This window comes from Sprattus sprattus (genome assembly GCF_963457725.1).
Source record: "Sprattus sprattus genome assembly, chromosome: 4".
NCBI lineage: Eukaryota > Metazoa > Chordata > Actinopteri > Clupeiformes > Clupeidae > Sprattus > Sprattus sprattus.
This window is the reverse complement of record NC_137923.1, coordinates 47,688,110-47,708,690: the sequence shown is the minus strand read 5'-3', so window position 1 is coordinate 47,708,690 and position 20,581 is coordinate 47,688,110. Positions and strand designations below refer to the sequence as shown.

Genomic DNA, 20,581 nt, shown 5'->3' with positions numbered 1-20,581 from the left:
GGGCTGGGTAGAAGATGAAGGGAAAACTAGCATGTCATATCTAGCCAAGTCGTGTCTGTTCATAACTCATCCTCATAATGAGCATAAAATATATGAAAGGTGGATTAGGTTTGTGGAGGACCTCCAGGAGTTTTTCACTTGTTTGTTCACAAGGTTTGAGTTTCATTTACATTAAGTCATTTAGCAGATGCTTTTATCCAAAATGACGTACAAATGTGATGTAATGCATTAATGGTGGTCGTGTGGTTCATTGAACTCTCCACATGGGAGGGTTTGGGTGGTCTTATCATGAGGGAAGGTTGTGTAACCTATGTGAGGCTAGCATTTTCATATTTTCCTTTATCTTTCCTTTTTTATTGTTTGGCAAAAATCCAGCGATGCATGAAGAAAGTATGACCCGTGAGTGTTATTTTTGTAAACTTTTGCATTGAAATAATTATGACCTTTGCTATGTTGGGATTATGTTATGTAAGGGTTCAGTTCTTACTAATGTAAATGTTTATGGCACTTAACTTATGAGTCTGTAAATTAAATTAGTTTGGCAACTCGGGACAACATGCCCCCAGCTATGACAAAAAAGGAAGTTAGACAGTAGGCTATTCTTAACTCACTTTGGCAGCTACCTTTGGCTGTCTCCCTTGGTTGCATCGGCTACAACGGCCTGAGATGGTTGCAGCCACACTTCATTAGATTATAAAGATCTCTATCCGACAAGTTGTCGAACTTTGTCTTTAAGACTCTACTTAGGACCACTGGACTGTCATGCTACTGTGCAAGAATTTTACAGTAGCTCTTGTTAGGACAGTTTTGAGACTTTTTGTATTGTCAGTTGTCAGGGGGGGGGGATGTATCGCTGTAGGTCAGAGATAATATAGTGTAGGGTGTTCCTCAGGAAAAGTCTTAACCACACAGACACGTGCATAAAAATGGTCACTTTATTTCACATCAGTTTAAAACTGTACACAGGCAGTCTTAAGTATTTATGATAGAGGTCTATTTGCCTCTGCTCTGTTTTAGGTAATTGATAGTGACAGCAAGGAATGTGTGATATTGTGAAGGAATTTTTGTTGGCCATCTGCCCTTTGCTAGACCCTGAGTGGACGTATTTAGTAATGTGTTTGTGTTGTTTGTTCCTCCAGCCCCCGACTCTCCTCCTCCCCCTCCCCCTCCAGAGTATGTATTCAAACCCCCCTCGCGGCCCGACTTTGGCACCATGGGCCGGCCGATCAAGCTGCAGGCCAACTTCTTTGAGATGGAGATTCCCAAGCTGGAGGTGTACCATTACGACATCGACATCAAGCCCGAGAAATGTCCTCGAAGAGTCAATCGGTAAGGGCTGCTAGTCCGAAGTGTCTCATTTAGACTTTATTGTTAAAAAAAATTCTGACATTTGTGATTCAAAAATAAATAAAATAATAATCTTTTTTCTTTCTTTTTTCTGTTCTTCTCTCCCTGCAGTGAAATTGTGGCACACATGGTCCAGCACTTTAAAACACAGATCTTTGGAGATCGGAAGCCAGTCTATGATGGAAGAAAGAACCTCTACACAGCTATGCCATTGCCCATAGGGAGGGACAAAGTAAGTCTATTTGGCTCTCACAGGGTTCCCACGGTACCTGGAAACCAAGGAAAACATGGAATTTATTTTTTCATTTTCCAGGTTTGGAAAAGTCATGGAAACTGGGCAAAAGTGAACACTTACATGGAAATTGAAACATTTGTCCTGGAAAATTTGATTGGATGATGTGAAAAATAGTACTATTGAGCACAGAATTAAGATGCGTTTATAAAAACCTTTACATGTGAACAGCTTTCACTGTTGATAGAAATGGATGATCCCATGTTGTAGATGTAGAGCATGCTCTTGGCATCCTTTCTGGTATATTGGATGTTGGAATTTGATGCAGGCAACCTGGTGAAATGGACTTTAAAAGTATAGTTTCGGATTGGTGGACTTCGGGAATATAGCCAAGAAACGTTACTCGCGATCTCAATAGAAGGGTCAAATACATACATTTCCCATCCAACATGGGAGCCTTGACATCTACAGTGAAACATCTTACGCAAGTTAGGGTTATTGTTTTAACTGTGCGGTAAACCTGGGTTTATCAATGTTGGGTAGTAAGCAGTGCAATCTTGCTAGCTAGCTGGCTGCAACTAGCTGATTTTTACCTTGCTTTTAAAATACTAGAACTATGTTTGATCCTCATATGCAGTTTTACTCATTGACTTTTCCTAAAACCGTGTTATTCACGACATTTAGGGGAGTTTGTTTTGAATGTGGATTCATTAATGATGGTTAGCAAGCACATGCAGGGACTTGACTGACACATCTTTTAAATCAAGTAAGTAGTCAGGTGTTCTAGGGGGTTGTGTGTGAGGGAAGGGGGGCGCTTCAGGGGCCTATAGATCATCACTTTATATGGTACCTGGAAAATCAGGAGGTATAACTTTTATTACTGGTGGGGTATTTCTCTTGTCAGGTTGCATAGGCAGAGATGCCAGTGTATGTCTCTTTTGTATGTTACAATATTCGAAGTGTGCTTAATGCTTGTGTCCATCTTTGAAGTATGGTATTGGTGCACTGCTGGCCACTATTAGCTAGACTCTAGATGAGTTTCCCCCAAGCTGACTGACATGTGAATCCCCGTGCACAGGTGGAGCTGGAGGTGACCATCCCTGGGGAGGGAAAGGACAGGAGCTTCAAGGTGGCCATAAAGTGGGTGTCGTGTGTCAACTTGCAATCCCTCCATGAAGCACTGGCTGGACGCCTGCCAAATATCCCCTTTGAGACCATCCAGGCCCTGGATGTGGTCATGAGACATTTGCCCTCAATGAAGTGAGAAACGTTTCTTTGGTTAACATGCAAGTGTTCATACTGGTCTGGCTGTTGTGGTACACCTTACTGTCTGCCTGCCTGATGGTTGTCAGCAGTAGTTGTCAGCATGTTGGAATCAAACACTGCTAGTCAAGGAACACTCCTAGTTATAAGCATCTTTGGGCAAGTGTCCTGGTTTGACCAAAAGCTATAATTGTCTAGACAAATCAAATGTAAAGTGCCTGGAAGTGTGTGGATAATTTTAACTAAAGTTTGTTTGTTTCCTCTCCACCCTTCTCTGCTGTAGTTATACCCCCGTCGGGCGCTCGTTCTTCACCTCCTCAGAGGGCTGCTCCAACCCCCTTGGTGGCGGTAGAGAGGTCTGGTTCGGCTTCCACCAGTCGGTCAGACCCTCCTTGTGGAAGATGATGCTTAATATTGATGGTGTGTTGGGATACCATTACTGTGATCAAATAGAATAGTAATTTTTTAGTGTGATTGTAGAGGAATTATTATATAGTTTGTATGTACAAGCAGTATGCATCATGAAGCATAATAAAAAAAGAAAGATGTAGACATTTTTGTATAATTGATTGTAATAAAACTATAATAGCGATAACAAAACCAAGGAACTGTAATAGAAGTGGCCATCATAAAAAATATTGACAAAGCGTTTATAGTGTGTTTGTGTTGCAAACACTCGCAGTGTGCTGTCTTCATTGAATTGTCCTTTTTATTTGGGCTTGTGTGTGAGCTTGCGCATTGGTTGTGGAATGGTATCCCAACTTATGATGTTTCTAAATTGTACTTTTCAGTCTCTGCCACTGCCTTCTACAAAGCCCAGCCTGTGATTGAGTTCATGTGTGAAGTTTTGGATTTCAAAAGCATTGAAGAACAACAGAAGCCCTTAACTGACTCCCAGAGAGTTAAGTTTACTAAAGAAATCAAGGGTAAGATGCCTACTTGGTTGACAAAATGGTGAACTGGAAACGATATGCATTATTTACCTGAAAGCACACCTTGTGACCTCAGACAACTTTTAAGGTGCATTAAATAAGCTGCGTTTTGTCCTTTCCTGTGTAACATAGTATTTATGTTGATGCTAGGATTTGTATTTCACTGTTTTGCAAATTGTCGTTCCTGAACATGTCCGCTGTCTAAGGACTTGAGTGTGTTTTGTTGACCACTGCATACAGACGCCAAATGCTCAGTCCTGATTGCACTGCTGTCTCTTGCAGGCCTGAAGGTTGAGATCACTCACTGTGGACAGATGAAGAGGAAGTACAGAGTATGCAATGTGACGAGAAGACCCGCCAGCCATCAGACGTAAGAGGCCAACCCCTCTGCTTTCCTACTGTTGTCGTACACAAGCATTAGGCATAAGGCTCTCATCTAGAATACTTTGACTTTATGCAGTCTTCAATTTATGCTTTTTGTTGTACCCGGTAGATGTGAACTGAGTAGGTACAATTGCATCAAGCAAGCTCAGTGCTTAGTTTTTGCTGGTTCTCAATGTTCTTTTTGTCAACAGATTCCCTCTACAGCAGGAGAATGGACAGACCATCGAATGCACTGTAGCCCAGTACTTCAAAGACAAATATAAACTCGTGCTAAGGTACCCTCATCTGCCATGTCTACAGGTGGGACAGGAGCAGAAGCACACATACCTTCCTCTTGAGGTGAGATTACCGTCTACACACACACACACACACACACACACACACACACACACCCATACAACCAGTCCATTCGAAAAGGCATCACATTCATGTGTTTTTGCCCTGTGTTCAGCTTAGCCACAGAGCTTGTGTGGTCACGCAGTCAAGCGTCAGATGGGATGTATCTAGAGCATTCAGACCAGATGCCTGGGGAGGGTTTGAATGCCTTTGTCTGTTTGCTGCATTCTGTGTGTCTGTGTGTAACTGTCATGCTGACTCCTTGCAGGTGTGTAACATAGTGCAAGGGCAGAGGTGCATAAAGAAGCTGACAGACAATCAGACCTCCACTATGATCCGTGCCACTGCCAGGTCTGCGCCTGACCGCCAGGATGAGATCAGCAAGCTGGTGAGTCTGGTGTGGGGTGCCCCACTCCCGCCCCTGTACTGAAGACCATAGGTCTCATGCAACACCAGGCCTCTTTAAACTCCCTTGATTACAACAGACCTTTTCACCATCTCACACTGTTAAGAGGTCTTTGAAAAATAAGGCTCCTTGCTTTATTTATTAGCCACTCAGAAAATTAAGGCCTTCAAGATAATTATGCCTTTAGAGGCATGGTAAACAATGGAGCCTCTTGGCTTATATGAAGGACTCGAATCAACTGGTTTAAAGAGGCATCCCCTTTTGCAAGCTAAGGATATACAAAGGCAGCAAATATAATAATTAGCTTACTGAAAGAGGAAAAAAAACACATACTTGCAGCAAAATATTACAAGCCGAATTAATCATCCCCACCCAAAGACAATCAACCAGCCATTTTATTTATTGGCAAAGCACTCTTTGTTTTTGCAATGCGTTGACCTCATCTTTTCTTCTCCATCAGATGAGAAGTGCCAACTTTAACAATGATCCTTACGTTCGTGAGTTTGGGGTCATGGTGAGGGACGAAATGACCGAGGTCAACGGCCGCGTCCTCCAAGCACCATCGATCCTCTATGGTGGACGGGTATGTGTGAGTCACGCAGCTTTCTTATGCTGGTTTTCTATTTTGTTAGGCAAAAGATATTCCCTGTCACAGCTTCCCCAAATGTTCACGCTTGTTTATGTCGCTTCCAGGCTTAGTGAATTTATAGTGCATGCTGTTTACTAGGCATTTTATGGCTGCGTACTATAGTCTGCAATTGGAGCTAGAGAAACATACAAAGTATTGCTTGCTAGATGGTCCTGTACATCGGTCATCCAAAGAGCTCACATTCTGTGAAGACATTTTTTTTTAGACAGATTTTCTTCCACACAAAGAGAAGAGCCATGCTAACTGAACCCTTATCAGACTCCCTGTCAGGAAATCTTAAATGTGTCATTCCCCGCCAGGTCAGCTACACAAATACTACTGGTTTGAGTGTATCGTATGTCCTTTGAATTCTTGCCTGTTGTGTTCTACAGAATAAAGCAATAGCGACCCCGATCCAGGGCGTGTGGGACATGAGGAATAAGCAGTTCCACACGGGAATCGAGATTAAGGTGTGGGCCATCGCTTGCTTCGCTCCACAGAGGCAGTGCACCGAGCTGCTCCTCAAGTAAGCCAAGCCCCTCACCTGGCAAGAGCCCAACACCTTCTATTTCGGTCACTTTCCCAAAGGCATGGTAGTGAAACATGCATTGTTCAGTGAGCTTGTCGGATTGTTAAGTAATGCATTCCAATTTTGTGAAGGTTCCTTGAAAACCAGGAAACTCTGGAATCTCTTCCTAGAATTTTGCAAAGTCATTTGATTTTTATCACTATGTGTTGTTCTTATATGCTTTTGAGAGGCCGGCCCTACATATCCAGAGATAAACACTTTAACATGTGACTTAGCATTATATTTCAAACTAATGAATGTTAGTCATGAACTGACTTTATTTTTCTCTAAGTGTTGTACATTTGCGTGTTTTCCAGGGCGTTTACAGACCAGCTGCGTAAGATCTCTCGAGACGCTGGCATGCCCATCCAGGGCCAGCCTTGCTTCTGCAAGTACGCCCAGGGAGCCGACAGCGTGGAGCCCATGTTCAAGCACCTCAAGTACACCTATCAGGGCCTGCAGCTGGTGGTGGTCATTCTGCCTGGCAAGACGCCAGTCTATGGTGAGCTGGCCTGTTTCTGTCCCCTTCTGTAGGGGAGGGTGATTTATCAATTCGGTGCATTAAATCTATGGAATTATGTTCTCCTTAGTTAATTGTGCATAGTGAAAGGACCACAATGTCTTGGTTTGCTCTGAGGTCGAAATATTACAGTCTATGGTGAGCTGGCCTGTCTTCTGTCCCCTTCTGTGACAGAGGACCATTAACACACAACCCCAGGAAATTGATACAGTTCTGCAAAGTTTTGTGCATTTAATCTTGTATTTTAAATGATGTTGTCTTCAGTTACACACACGCAATGCTAATTACCAGGAGATTGTGTATTGTGTGTGCGTGTGTGTAAAGGACCACAATGTCTTATTTAGCTCTGAGGTCAAAACAGTATGCCTACTGTTTGGAAGTGGGGTAAAAAAAATATCCTGAATTCTTCTTCTTCTACTTCTGCAGCTGAGGTGAAGCGTGTGGGGGATACAGTGTTGGGCATGGCCACCCAGTGTGTGCAGGTGAAGAATGTTCTGAAGACCACACCGCAGACCCTCTCCAACCTCTGCCTGAAGATCAACGTCAAGTTAGGAGGAGTCAACAACATCCTGCTCCCGCAGGGCAGGTGAGTCACCTGACCAATGCCAACACCAGAAACGTATGCTGTACTATTTCGGCTAATGCTGCATGCATGATTTATATTTTTATGATTTTGGAGGTTTTATTATATGTAATATGCTACACACGTTCTTTTGTGTGTCCTTTCTCTGGTATTGTAGGATTTGGGTATATTGCCTTTTATTAAAACCTGTTGATAAATAAGATAATTTAATAGAGGATTCATAATCGGTGTCTAATACTACGGATCTGTATTTTGTGCGCAGGCCACTGGTGTTCCAGCAGCCTGTTATCTTCCTGGGGGCTGATGTCACACACCCCCCTGCTGGAGATGGGAAGAAGCCCTCTATTGCTGCGGTAAGGCAAATGTGAACACGCAAACGCACACAAATCAACACACAACTCGTCAGACATGGAAAAAATAATTTACGACACCTATTCAAACAAAATGTGTAACGAAGAAGTGTACATGGCACTAGATTTTTTTTCTATAAGTCTATAGTAAACTCATATAATTACGCTCCCATACTTTTATTTCCTGTGTACATCCTCACTCATCCTCTCTGTGTCATGTTTGTAGGTGGTTGGCAGCATGGACGCCCACCCCAGCCGCTACTGTGCCACGGTGCGGGTGCAGCAGCACCGCCAGGACATCATCCAGGACCTGGCCGCCATGGTGCGCGAGCTGCTCATCCAGTTCTACAAATCCACACGCTTCAAGCCCACCCGCATCATCTACTACCGAGACGGCATCTCCGAAGGCCAGTTTAACCAGGTAAGTCTACTGACCCTCACCAGAGCCTTTTGTCCTCTTCCACTTAGTGATGTAATGTCAAATTTTCTGTTGAATTTCTGCCAACTGTTCTTAGCCAACTGTTTTTTTTTTTTGTTTTTTTTTGCCTTCTCATTTCGTCTTAATGTAAGACTTTTTCAAATGGTCAAAAAGTGATGATTTGAATGTTCTAGCCAGTTTTTAACCTCTTAAAAGATGAACGGTGCTTGTTCACAGGTGCTCCAACATGAGCTGTTAGCCATCCGCGAGGCCTGCATCAAGCTGGAGAAGGACTATCAGCCGGGCATCACCTTTGTGGTGGTGCAGAAGAGACACCACACCAGGCTCTTCTGCACGGACAGGAACGAGAGGGTGGGTCATCTGTGCTAGCTCCCCTGCTCCATAGCACTGCTGCCACATTTCCTGACATATTAAGTTGTATATGGGCAAATCCTTTAAGCATTATTATGTTTGTTTGTTTGTTTTAAAATGCTTTACCTAATTTTTTTGTCCAGGTGGGAAAGAGTGGCAACATACCTGCTGGTACCACAGTGGACACCAAGATCACACACCCATCAGAGTTTGACTTCTACCTCTGCAGCCATGCTGGCATTCAGGTAGCTGCCTTTTTTGTGCATCCTCAGTGCTCAATTTTCAGAACTCTGTTGAGATTTTTTTGGCAAATATCTGTAATCAATAGCCACATAAATGAATAATACATCACATTTTAAATAGAGCTTTTCAAAATTCTCATAGGCGCTTAAAAAAATTAAATAAAAATGTAGACCGTCTATTATAAAAGCTTAAGTTTCTACATAGAAACACTGATGCTGTCATTAATCCACCCTCTTGGCTTTCCCTGTCTCCAGGGCACCAGTCGGCCCTCGCACTACCATGTGCTGTGGGACGACAACCACTTCACGTCTGACGAGCTGCAGGTGCTCACCTACCAGCTGTGCCACACCTACGTGCGCTGCACACGCTCCGTCTCCATCCCCGCGCCAGCCTACTACGCTCACCTGGTGGCGTTCCGCGCTCGATACCATCTGGTGGACAAGGAGCACGACAGGTGATTAAAGGGCGCCGCAGAGGCAAAATGCACACCCTTAAGCCTAATTTATACTTCGGTAGACGACACTTTTGAAAGGTCGCCGACACAAAAAAAAAGTGTCTTCCAGGCCAGGTGTGTTTATACTTCAGGCGAACAGTCGCCGAGTTCGTCATAATGGGAGAGGCGCTAACGACATTTTTCTGCCACTACATTCTACTTTTTGAAAATCAACGGCGCGTGCCGTCTATCTAGCTAATCACACTGACATAATTATGAAGAGTGTTTAATGATATATATATATATCCGTTTTAACAGGTAGGTATTATTTGTGGAGGAAGCAAGCTATAATAAAAGTATATGCTAATCTAACATACACTACATAAACTATTAAAACACGATACAATGAAATTAATAAGTTCTTATTTTCTTTGGTATTTTTGTATTAGGCTATTCAGATTTGCAATGATGATTGCTGGCCTGGGTAAAATGTATGTTTTCAAAACAAGTCAAACACAGTTGTGGACCAAGATCTGAACTGCTGCCCCGCTGCTGCAGCGTGCGAAACCCTTGATTGTAACCGCGTTTGAGACGCGCAATTCTCTCCAGGCGCCTCCACTTTCTCATGTGGAGGACGCAGCTTAAGTGCAGAGACAGGGTTTGCCCGTCTCCTAATAAAGTTGGCGAAACAAATGCAACATTCGCTGATTAGCCTACCTCTTGTTACCAGCAGACACACGCACAACACTTTCCAAAATGGCATTGCATTGAATAAATCAAGCCTATGATGTGCTTTGAGCATGCATGCTTTGTCAGTGCTTAACAAGATCTGCGTAATGTCCTGCGACAATCTGCCGGTGATTTCCTTCTCACGAGTGGTACCCTATATTCAAAACCAGAGTAGGCTAAGTTAACAAATAGGAGTTAGGAATAAGTTATATGCGTAAAGGCCCGGTAAGCGTCTCCGCTGCGCAAATTAAATGCTGCATGTGTTTTGTGCCACTTAAAATATTTCTAAATTATGCCAGAGCCTGCACTTCCAGCTTCCTTGTTTAGGCCTATGTGTAGGCTAAAACATGAAAATTCCTCCAGTGAACTGACCTCTGGCATTCTTCACCTTGCACACGCACTTTTTGCCACCCCACCACAAACATGAATCCCGCACCACTGGTTGGAACAAAGGCATTTCGGAACAGAGGGTTTAATTGGTAAAGATATTTCGGACAATTTTTCTAAATATTGAGCTTTCGGAACACTGGGTAGTCCCCCAGCCAGACAGAAGTTTTGCCTGGTCATATCTCATCATTGCCTGCGAGCTATTTACAACTACAGGGACGTATCAATAACGTTGTATGCACAACTATCCTTCTAACTGCCGAGCCATTATTGAACAGGTTGTTATACTTTCTGAGGCAGGTCGCCGCCGAGCGCCTGTTTAATTGTGTATGTGTTTTCCAGATGTGGGTAAAGATTTTTTTAAAGCTGCTGTGTGTGCTGCTGCACCAAATAATTCCTTTCATCAGTGTTTTAAAAATGTTTCAGCACTTTGACCGTCTGTTTACGTTACCGCAAGTCAAAGCACTATCCATGTTTCTGATCGCTTTCTCGTTGACCTGTCTACTTTCCCAATACAATAACCGAAGTAACTAATTCGTAAAATCCAAAATATTGTTGATATATATTCGCCAATGGTGTGTGTTCGCGCCTCATGCCTGACTAGTAAACTAGCTTGCACTATAGAGCCCATCTACCTTATGCCGCTGACAGGGCCTTGTCATAATAGCAGGCACCGGGGCCAGTTGTATCTAGCCAATCACACTTGCGCAACACTTTGTGACGACTTAAGCGCCAGTAGACATTTTTCCATGTAGCCGACACTTCAAAAAGTGACTTACATGACGTCATTTGTCTCGGTGACCTTTTCAAAAGTGTCTTCTACCGAAGTATAAATTGGGCTTTAAGCTCTTTATTCGCATGGGTTGTGTTTAGGGGCACCTTATTACAAACATTCCTAATAAAGTATTTTTTTTAATATTTCAAATGTAATCTATCATGGCATTATTTCAAACAATATTTCATAAAGTGGCCAACAACCTGTATGGATTAAAGGTTAGTCATCTAGACTTAATACTAGATGGCAGCATGAAGCTCATCTTAACGTGTGTGTGTGTGTGTGTGTGTGTGTGTGTGTGTGTGTGTGTGTGTGTGTGTACTTGTGTTTTGGCAGTGCGGAGGGCAGCCATACATCAGGCCAGAGTAACGGACGGGACCAATCGGCCCTGGCCAAGGCGGTACAGATCCACCAGGACACCCTGCGCACCATGTACTTTGCCTGAGGGCCAGCTAAAGTGTGCGGATCAGCCATCGGTAAGTTAGACGAAGCACACGTCACTGAATGCACTCCATAGTTACATACACCTGTGTGTGTGTGTGTGTGTGTGTGTGTGTGTGTGTGTGTGTGTGTGTGTTAGGGCTGTCAACGAATATTCTAATTTCGAATATACATTCGAATAGTTTTTAAAATCAGAATTTCAAATGTGAAAATTAATATTCAAATGTAAAAAATAAAAATACAGAAAACTGCACCAGCGGCAGCAGGGGCGCGACTGTCTGCTTTGCAGGTGGGTGTGAGCCTGAGGCCAGGGACTGTCTGGCACACCGTCACTGCTGACAGTTAACTTGCCTGGAAGATGCCAGAAAGTGCAAAACCCAGCTTGACCGCAGCAGAGAAAGTGATTGTAACCCCCAAAACTAGTCTAAAGAGTGGTCTGGAAATATTTTGGATTTTGGTCAGTTGACGTTAAACTTGTTGAGCCTACAGCTAAAGTAGTGTTAACACTATGTAAGCTAGAGTTAGCTTAGCATTCAACAACTAGCAACTTGAGGCTACATCTCCAAAATGTGCACCCAAGGGAGGAGGAGGAGGAAGGAGAGGAAGGAGAGAGAGAGAGAGAGATCCCCCCCCCCCCCTCACTAACTGGGTTGCGCACACGCCTTTTGCGTTCTCATAGTTTGTCACCACCAGTGTAGTATTTGTGGACACTTGTAATATTATGTCCTTTCTATCCATAGAATAGGTAATGGATGTGTAGAACCTATTTAGTCTTGCTGATCTGACATAAACCCGCAGTAAAAAAAAGCACTGCGGGGAGGCAAACAGTAGTTCTCTCTGAATGAGGGGCCGTGCGAGAGCCTGAAACTGGAATTTCAATCGAAACGTAAATAATGGGAGACCAATACCGGAGCTAAAAAGGGATGCTTCAAAGGACGGGACAGAAAATAATGCGATCGACTAGTCACGTTTAAAGCCAGATTGCTTTTGAAAAATGTTGGAACCTCATGAATAGATTTGGCTTTGGACAAAGAGCGGAGACTAAATATTAGCATGAGCAATATTCACTTACATTACATTGATATCAGAGTGAGCCCTTGCTCTGTCGATTTCCCATTATTTTTCTTAGGATTATTTATATCTACTGTATGTGAAGCCATTTAACGTCACACAAGTGGTTGTAATCACTTTGAACCTAAGACGGTGATGGTGAGCTGATTTTGAGAAATTAAACTTGGCAGCTAAAGTTGTGTTTCCTGGCTGTTACTGGTTATTGAATTGCTGTGTTAGCTAAGGAAGCGTTTAATAACCTTAGCATAAACGACTTAAATGGGAGTTACATTTGCAGGAAATGATAGCTAGTTATCTAGCTGATGATATAGTTCGCTCGATTTAACTCGTACAATTATAATGGGCAAAGGTAGAACCCTCAGGGTGTCTGTGCAACTTCGTATGAAAGAGTACATATTCACACACAAGTTCATCACAAGATAGCAGCTGCCAACTGTACCTTACCTATGTGTGTTAAGAATGGAGATATGAAATATGATAAACAACCAGTAGACAGTTTGCAAGCTGCCAATTGAATGGTGATTTAACAGGTTGCTGGTGCTTACACCTTTGGCTAAAACAACACGGCGACACAAATGTCTATTATTCTTTTTTGGTCGGGGATTTTAAAGCAAAATCAGTTCCAAACAACAGAGGTTCCCCTTTTCTTCTTAACCAATTCATCCTCCTGCTCTTGAGCAACATCAATTTTTGCCTCATCCTGGATTGTTAATGTTTTCCTCAATAGTAAACCTGCCGCCTAACTGCAGCTGCCTGCCTGCACGCTTCTTGTAGAAGTCTTGCTACCACTACATGCGCGCAACAAGTGCATGCGACGTGCGCTCCAAAAAATATGTCCACATATTACCATTTTTTTATTCGTAAGAACCAAGAAAGGTTAGATTAAAAAAAAAAAAAAAAAGGTGTAGCTACTTTGTTCCATCACTCAGCTGAAATTTGGAATGAAAAAATATTAATGCCAAATTCGAATTTATGAATTATGGATTTTGCAATATCGTGATTTATTCATATCATGGTGTGGCAAAATCGCGGTGTTTACTATCAAACCGGTATATCGCCCACTCCGTGTCTGTGTGTGTGTGTGTGTGTGTGTGTGTTTGTATAGTCATAGTGGGTACCTTGGGGAGAAGTCGAGAAATGGGTAAAAGTAAACTGTATTATTCTGGGCCTTTTGCTTAGAAGTGGTGAAACATCTGCATTGGGGCTTCAGGTTTAAGTTTGGCCGGGTCTAGTGGCTTTTACTTTGACTGCTTCATGGCAACGTGTCCATATAGATGGATTTGTGAGACCTCCTGGGTTATGAATGTCAATTTGTAAGACTGGCTAATGGCATTCCAATGACTCACTTTTTCTGTGTCGTCTCTCACACACACACACACACACACACACACTCACATTTCTGTTCTATTTCTCTCTCTGTGCTTTCCTCTCTCTCAATTTGCCCCATCAGCACTTAGGGCAGCAGCAGCACATCAGAAAGGAGTGAAAGGTGGATCCAGAAAGACCCAGATCTGTCTCTCCCCCTGGCCGCACTGTGGTCTTCATCAGAACAGGTTACAAAGCGCCATGTCTGAGACCCCTACATGGACAAGCAAACAAAACAGTACAACTTCCCTGTTACGCTCCCCAAAAGGCCACAACATGTATTCCAAAAACCCAAACAAACTTGTAGCATCTGATGGATGTGATCTAGGGGCACGTATAGAAGGGGTCCTCGCTAAATTGTGTGTGTGTGCGCGTGTGTTTTTTTTTCTTTTTTATATATATATATATGTGTGTATTGTAAATGTTTTATATTTGTACATGTAGGGGCTAACTTGTTTACATAGGAGAACAATCCTATCCAGAATTCCTTTTACACTGACAACTGTGTCTAGTATCGTGGGTGGACCGGGGATGGGGTTAACCTTGACTTGATTGTAACCGTTGGCGACTCAGTCCTTACGTGTGCAGTGCATTCACAGACTAAAGGGGCATGAACTTGAAAGGGCATAAACTATGAAGCTATGCTGTGGGGGAAGTCGGTTAGGTCCTCCCTGCTTCCCGTTTAGAAAATGACTTTAACCAGCAATGTGCCCCTGAGGAGAGGGGCGACCGGCGCATGCCATAAGTACTTAATCTGCGTGTGTGTGTGTGTGAATTAACAGAATTTCATCAATGAGTTTCATTTGACAGCCTGTTTAGACCTACTGTATTAGCCCCTCATGTGAGGTGACCAAAAACAGGCATTTCTTTTTGCCAGACTGAATACTACAATTTCATCTGATGAAATGGTGGTGGACTGCTAAGCTATGAATTGAAAAAGGCAAGAAAAACTTTAACGTGTAAAATCAAGACTTTGGCTCTCTACAGAGCTTGAGGAGGACAAATCAGAAATGATTGTTGTTAAATTAAACGAAAAGGATCTGACCTCCATTCGTCTCTTGCCCTCCCCCCCCCCCACACACTTTGGATTTGTTTGTACAATCAGGAAGTGGACCTCCCTTTAGGGAGGCTTTGAACTGCTTACGTGGGACTGGATCCCTGTTCTTATAGCGATGGTGCTCTGAGCCAAGATAATCACAGAGATGATTCTGCCCTTTTATTGATGAAATGTCACAATTTTTTTTTCTTTTCTTTTTTTAATTATACTTTCTCAACCTTATGTATACATATATATGAGCACATTTGACCTGAATTTGATCTTTCAATATCGTAGTGCAGCATTTGGATAATCTGGTTGTTTGACCGGTTAATCTTATGTTTTTGTTTGTTGCATTTTAAAACATTTTTTTTTTTTATTACACTAGATTCCTACAACAAATTGGCCAGTGCTTAAGAATAATTCACATGGTGAGCGTGTAGTCTTATTGGTATGCTGTTGGCATAGAATCGTATGCAGTCCAGTCCAATCATGCATGATCAGAGGAGTGCATCTCTAGCTTCATGATTTCCATGTTTATCAAGTTTCTTGTTTTCGGTTGACTGGACTCGTCTGCTCCAGCCAACCACATCTGAAATTCAGATGAGCTAGCTGACGCTGGTAACAATATGCCTCGCTAGCCAGCTTACAACGAGCCCCGCTAGCCATCTTAGAACGGGCCCCGCTAGCCAGCTCACAACAGGCCCCGCTAGCAAGCTCGCATCAAGCTTATGGAACTAACAGAGGGTGCTAGAGGCACCATTTGCGTGTGCTTGCAAAGAAACTGTTCTTGGTCTTGAAATCATGAATACTCCTCACTGTGCTTAGATTGGGTGCCAAGACCCTGAACATCATGCCACTGTGTCTGTTTCAGTGTTGTTTTAGCATCTGTGTTCCTCTCTCTTTAAGAAGGGGCGACAAAAGATTGATATTCACTTTGCCCCCATGAGTACCGTCTACGGCGAGGGTTGGGAGTTTTAGTCTTTTTATTTTGTAGATCGAAGTAAATCGACTGGTCCACATTTACATTAAGCTTGTCCTCTATTAATCGTACAAGAACATGCCCAAACGTACAGAACATGCCCAAGTAACAACTTGTAGTCACCCTCTTCTTAAAATGGGTCATTGGCCTGGGAAGACTTGGCTTAGTTTTGGTCAGATTTTAACAATTTTTTTTCTTAACTATGCATTCTTAACAAAGATATTTTAGCTGTGACATGTTTGTCTGTATGAATTTTAGACACTTCTATTGTTGTAGATAGGGAGACGAGGGTGATTTTTGTGTAGTGGGCTTAGCAGAAAATCCTTGTAGCAGTATTTGCCTTCGGTCTTCATTTGCAAATATTATATATATATTCTGACGACACAGACAATTGGGAATTATTTGTACAGTATCAGTTCCCCCCCTCTCCACCCCACCCCCTACCTAAGCCAAACAAGATTTGTCATGATCAATGTCCACAGTTTTTGAAGCACAAATGGATGTTGTTAGTGTAGGTGCTAAAGCCCCTCGGTATACAGAGGGGAAATAACTTGTACTTCATCCCTTAATGTAATGTCACCTTAAACCTCAAAATGGACAGGTCCAAGAGGTTCTTCATTCATTCATTTTTGTTAACCTGTACGTTTCCTAATCGGTCATATTGATTTTCCCCCTTTCTCCGTAACTGACTCAAAATCCAGCTGACTTTGTATATGGGGCATTTATTTTAATCATATACTTGATGAGGGCTGTTTTTTTTTCTCCGTAATTATTTGGCGCTGGTATCGCAACGTATAAATCTGGGTGCACTTTGAATAACAATGGACATGGGGCATATTCCATCCGTTTCTTTGACGTGTTGTCGCAGGCAGGAAATAGCCAAGCTGTGCTATTGCTCGGGTGCAATTGTGTTGAAATGGCTTGTGTTTACCTCTTGTTACCTGTTACTAATATGATGGTAACATTACAGCACAGGTCATTTCCTCATAATTGCATGAGACAAAATGAACAATGGTGTCACAAAGTGTTAATTCTCCGGTTGTTTTTTTTTTTCTTCCTTTCTTTCTTTCTTTTTCCGTCATATCCAAAGGTGGTGTCATGCTCACTGATCCTGCATCACTGATCTCCTGATATCAGGACTGAGTAATGTAATTTTTGGCAAAGGGCTGATGTGAGGAGATGTTTTGTGTCTAACCAAACTTTAATTGGTCTAGTCTCAGCTGGTTCCCTTGTTTAGATGATGGATTGGTTGGCTTTGAATGGATTGAAAGTAAAATGTCACCCCACCTCACGTCGCCCTTCGAGATTAAGATCAACCCCCACCCCCATTTTGAATGGTCCACAAACCCATGCATTTGATTGTAACTGATGTCTCTTGTCGGCAGGCTTGAGATGGCTGAGTTAACTTTGGATTCTAGGTTGTTCGTTAATTTCCCTCGTTGTTGCTGATCATTTCACTAAGCTTACCGGTGCCAAATTATCTGCTTTTGATTTATTAGGTGCTTCGCCACATGCTGCAGTCACTGCAGATTTTAGGATGATGGAGAGATGGCTATCTCTTGTTTTGAGGGCATTGTGTTTTTTCAACCTGTCTTGGGCGTTTGTTATTTTTTAAATGTGCCGTGTACCAAATCATCTGAAACTTTTTCCTCATAAATGCATAGTTGTTCATGCATCACACAAACATTTTTACAAGCTTGTATGCCACTTTCCAGCTTTTTTAATTGACTTCTCCATAATTCAGTATTAATCAAGTCTGAAATGCCAGAAGAACCAACCCTGAAAACACTTGCCCCTCTTTTTAGCTCACTTTTTAATCCTTGTTTTGATTCACTCACCTTGTTTCAATACTTTTGATTTGTTAGTCTTTATTTGTTAGTGAAATTGCGTCTTTCCTTTCTTCTCAAACCAGTCTGGAAAAAGGATTTCCAATGATTTTTGTCTTTTAAATGTTACAATTTCTACCTTCTGATCACAGCACCTTAGACTTCCAGATGTTCTCAGCATATGCAATTCCTTTAAAAAGTATGAAAAAGTATAAAAACATTATGTTTTGCACTATTATAGAAGAAGGTTGGAGTGTGAATCGTGTTGTCAGTGGTGTTTTAGAAGTGTATACCTCAGAATTGGGGGCGAAAGTGATGCGGGTAGCTGTGCGGTCATCATAGTGACTTTCATTAAAGGTCTTGAGGTTACATTAGCCACACATAGACACAGAGACAAACATTGGTACAAGAGCGAACCGTGAACATCTACTTATGCCAAGTTCTACATTGTTACAGCCTATGCAAAAAGTGACTAATGGAAAAATGTATGGAATCAGTCAAAATGGAATCATATATGGTTCTTACATTTTTGTTTTACTTTTTAATCATTGCTCTTGGATTTCATTGGATGTCATCCAAACCTTCTAGTTATTTGCCAAATCATTAAAATGTTAATGGCAACATATCTGTGTCAATGATTTTGGATTGTGTTTAGAGCGCAAGCTTGACACTCAGCAGATGGACTCTTGTGGTGCTTTATTTAAACAGATTGGCACTGTGGATAAATTGTGCTGTGTTGGCGACAAAAACTGTAGATTGTTCAATTGTAATTCAAATCTTATTTTTGTATACTTGTTAAGGCTCAAGCTATTTCTCTTTTTGCTGTAGACTGTTTTGTTTTGTTTTTTGGTTTTGTCAGAATAAATGATGCAGCACTATATAGTTTGGCCCTGTATTTATGTGACTGAAAATGTCATGATTACTTGTAAGCACATACAGTGTTCTCAGGACTGTATCAGACTTTACACTGAAGGTTTTAAAATCATTACATCATATAACCCTCCTACCTTTTTATGTTTGGCCAAAATAGCTTACTTGCTTAAACACTACCAACAGGGTTATTTTCAAGAGCAGTGGCATTTTATTCTGCAAATAATGCTTTGTAATGTTTTAGATTACATTTTTTCCTTCTAAATATTTCTTTAGAAAACAGCCGGAAAACCTATTATTGATTGCTCCTGTTTGACGATTTTATCTTGTATGAATGCTTTCCCCATTAGTTTTATGCTGCAGGGTGTTTTGTGTGTGTGTGCATTTGTGTGTGTGCTTTTTTCTTTTTCGCAAGGCTTGCACATTCAGCTTTATTTGAGTCGAACTCATGGTTGCCACCAATAATTTTACTATTGCCATTTTTTTGTTAATCAGTGGCCGTGATCAGCAAAATATACAAAATATCCCTCCCTTTATGTTCCTCTTATTCATAGATCCTTCAAGAGGATCAAATCAGCATAAAATGGTGAATGTATTTTTGAATACTAGCATTGTAAAAACTCTGTACTTGACCTATGTGCTCGTATTTGATCTATCTATACCTTGACGTAAGCTGCAATAGATAGAACATGCTACAAAAAAAATTGCATTTAGTTCTCAAAGCTTTTCCCTTTTTATTTCCACTGCTTCGGGCAGTTTGTGTGTATAGAGAGAACAGATGAGATGTTCCCTCAGAAACACCATTATTGTTCAATTTAATTGATCAACTTTTGTTTTCTGTCTCAATTAATCCATCACCATTTTAAGTAATGCATGTAAAGGCCACAGGCCTCACTACATGATGGCACATACCATACAGCGGAGTGACCCTATCTTCATGATCTTTTTTAAAATATTTCCTAACCCTCCTTCATGGCAGTTTCTTTATTCCATATTAAGCCTTTGAATCCTTGAACTGACAGGTCTTCACTGATATGCAGCACCCTTTGTTTTCATAGTTCACCTTTTCTCTGACAAGTTCTTTGGTAAAACCCTTTGCTCTCTGAGGCGACCATTCCAGATTTCGTTGCTAGACATTCATAGTTCCCAGATATGCCATAATGAGTGGAGTTTTTCAATGGACACACTTACTGCTCCAGTCTTCAAAATCAATGCCATATTGCTGTGATTGGGAAGCGTGTGTGTGTGTGTGGGGGGCAACTAAGACTGAAATGAACCAATCCACTTTTCCTGTCCTCAACAGCTTCAGAATGATCTGGCTTTTTATACCAACTTGGAACACTACCTCAGAACGGTGGCAGGGGCTAGCATGCGCCCCTGATCTACATGATGACAAAGAACAAGAATAGTGACCAAACACAAACCAATACTATTTTTTTAAGAAAATATTGTTCTATTTTTTCTTTTTTTAAATGTTGTTACGGACTAATTTGAGGGACATTTTATCGGCCAAAAAGATATATCAGGGGACCAAAAATGTTGTAATTGGAAATGGCGTTTTATGCGAATGTCCTCTTACGATTAAAAACTATTTTGTTTCTTAAAACTGCCTTTGAACACCATGATTTATTGCAGTGAGCTCCAACCATGACTGGATGACATTTGCCAACTGTGTGATGAGCCTGGCCATGATCCATTGCTATGTCCTTTGAAGGGTCAGTAACTGTTCTGAGGTTGTAGAATTCTATGAGTATAGGTGCCATTTGGATGTGCTGATCTGCACACTAAGCAGAGGAGATGGAGAGGAAGAGCCTTAAAAAGTTCTACAACGCTAAAGGGTCTTCTGGAAAAACCTTCTCAATATTTTTAGCAATGAACTGTCACAAAGGCTTTTAAAAGGAACCCTCAAATGTTCAAAGTAGAGCCATCTAAGTGGAACCTTCAAAACTCAAGACCTTTTAGCAGAGAAGACCTGAAGAACCTAAAATGGTTCCAAGAACCTTTTAAGAGTGTAGAGTGGATGAGCGAGAATGCCTGAAGTCAAGTCATTGATTGGCTAAATGCATGTGGAAGTTGGATGGAAA

The 20,581-nt window shown here is 41.8% G+C and overlaps 1 protein-coding gene across 1 annotated transcript; it reads left to right on the top strand.

Annotated features, from left to right (window-relative positions):
• Nucleotides 1-1,198: 1,198 nt before the first annotated feature.
• Nucleotides 1,199-14,148, top strand: ago2 (argonaute RISC catalytic component 2). The gene is made up of 19 exons (XM_080836786.1): nucleotides 1,199-1,329; nucleotides 1,459-1,579; nucleotides 2,658-2,839; nucleotides 3,126-3,262; nucleotides 3,634-3,768; nucleotides 4,057-4,144; nucleotides 4,350-4,497; nucleotides 4,763-4,882; nucleotides 5,361-5,483; nucleotides 5,921-6,054; nucleotides 6,414-6,598; nucleotides 7,043-7,202; nucleotides 7,462-7,552; nucleotides 7,776-7,970; nucleotides 8,205-8,339; nucleotides 8,483-8,584; nucleotides 8,837-9,036; nucleotides 11,243-11,382; nucleotides 13,869-14,148. Exons 1-18 carry the CDS (start codon nucleotides 1,214-1,216, stop codon nucleotides 11,349-11,351), a joined length of 2,481 nt encoding a protein of 826 aa, XP_080692912.1. The 5' UTR covers nucleotides 1,199-1,213; the 3' UTR covers nucleotides 11,352-11,382; nucleotides 13,869-14,148.
• The last annotated feature ends 6,433 nt before the right edge of the window (nucleotides 14,149-20,581 follow it).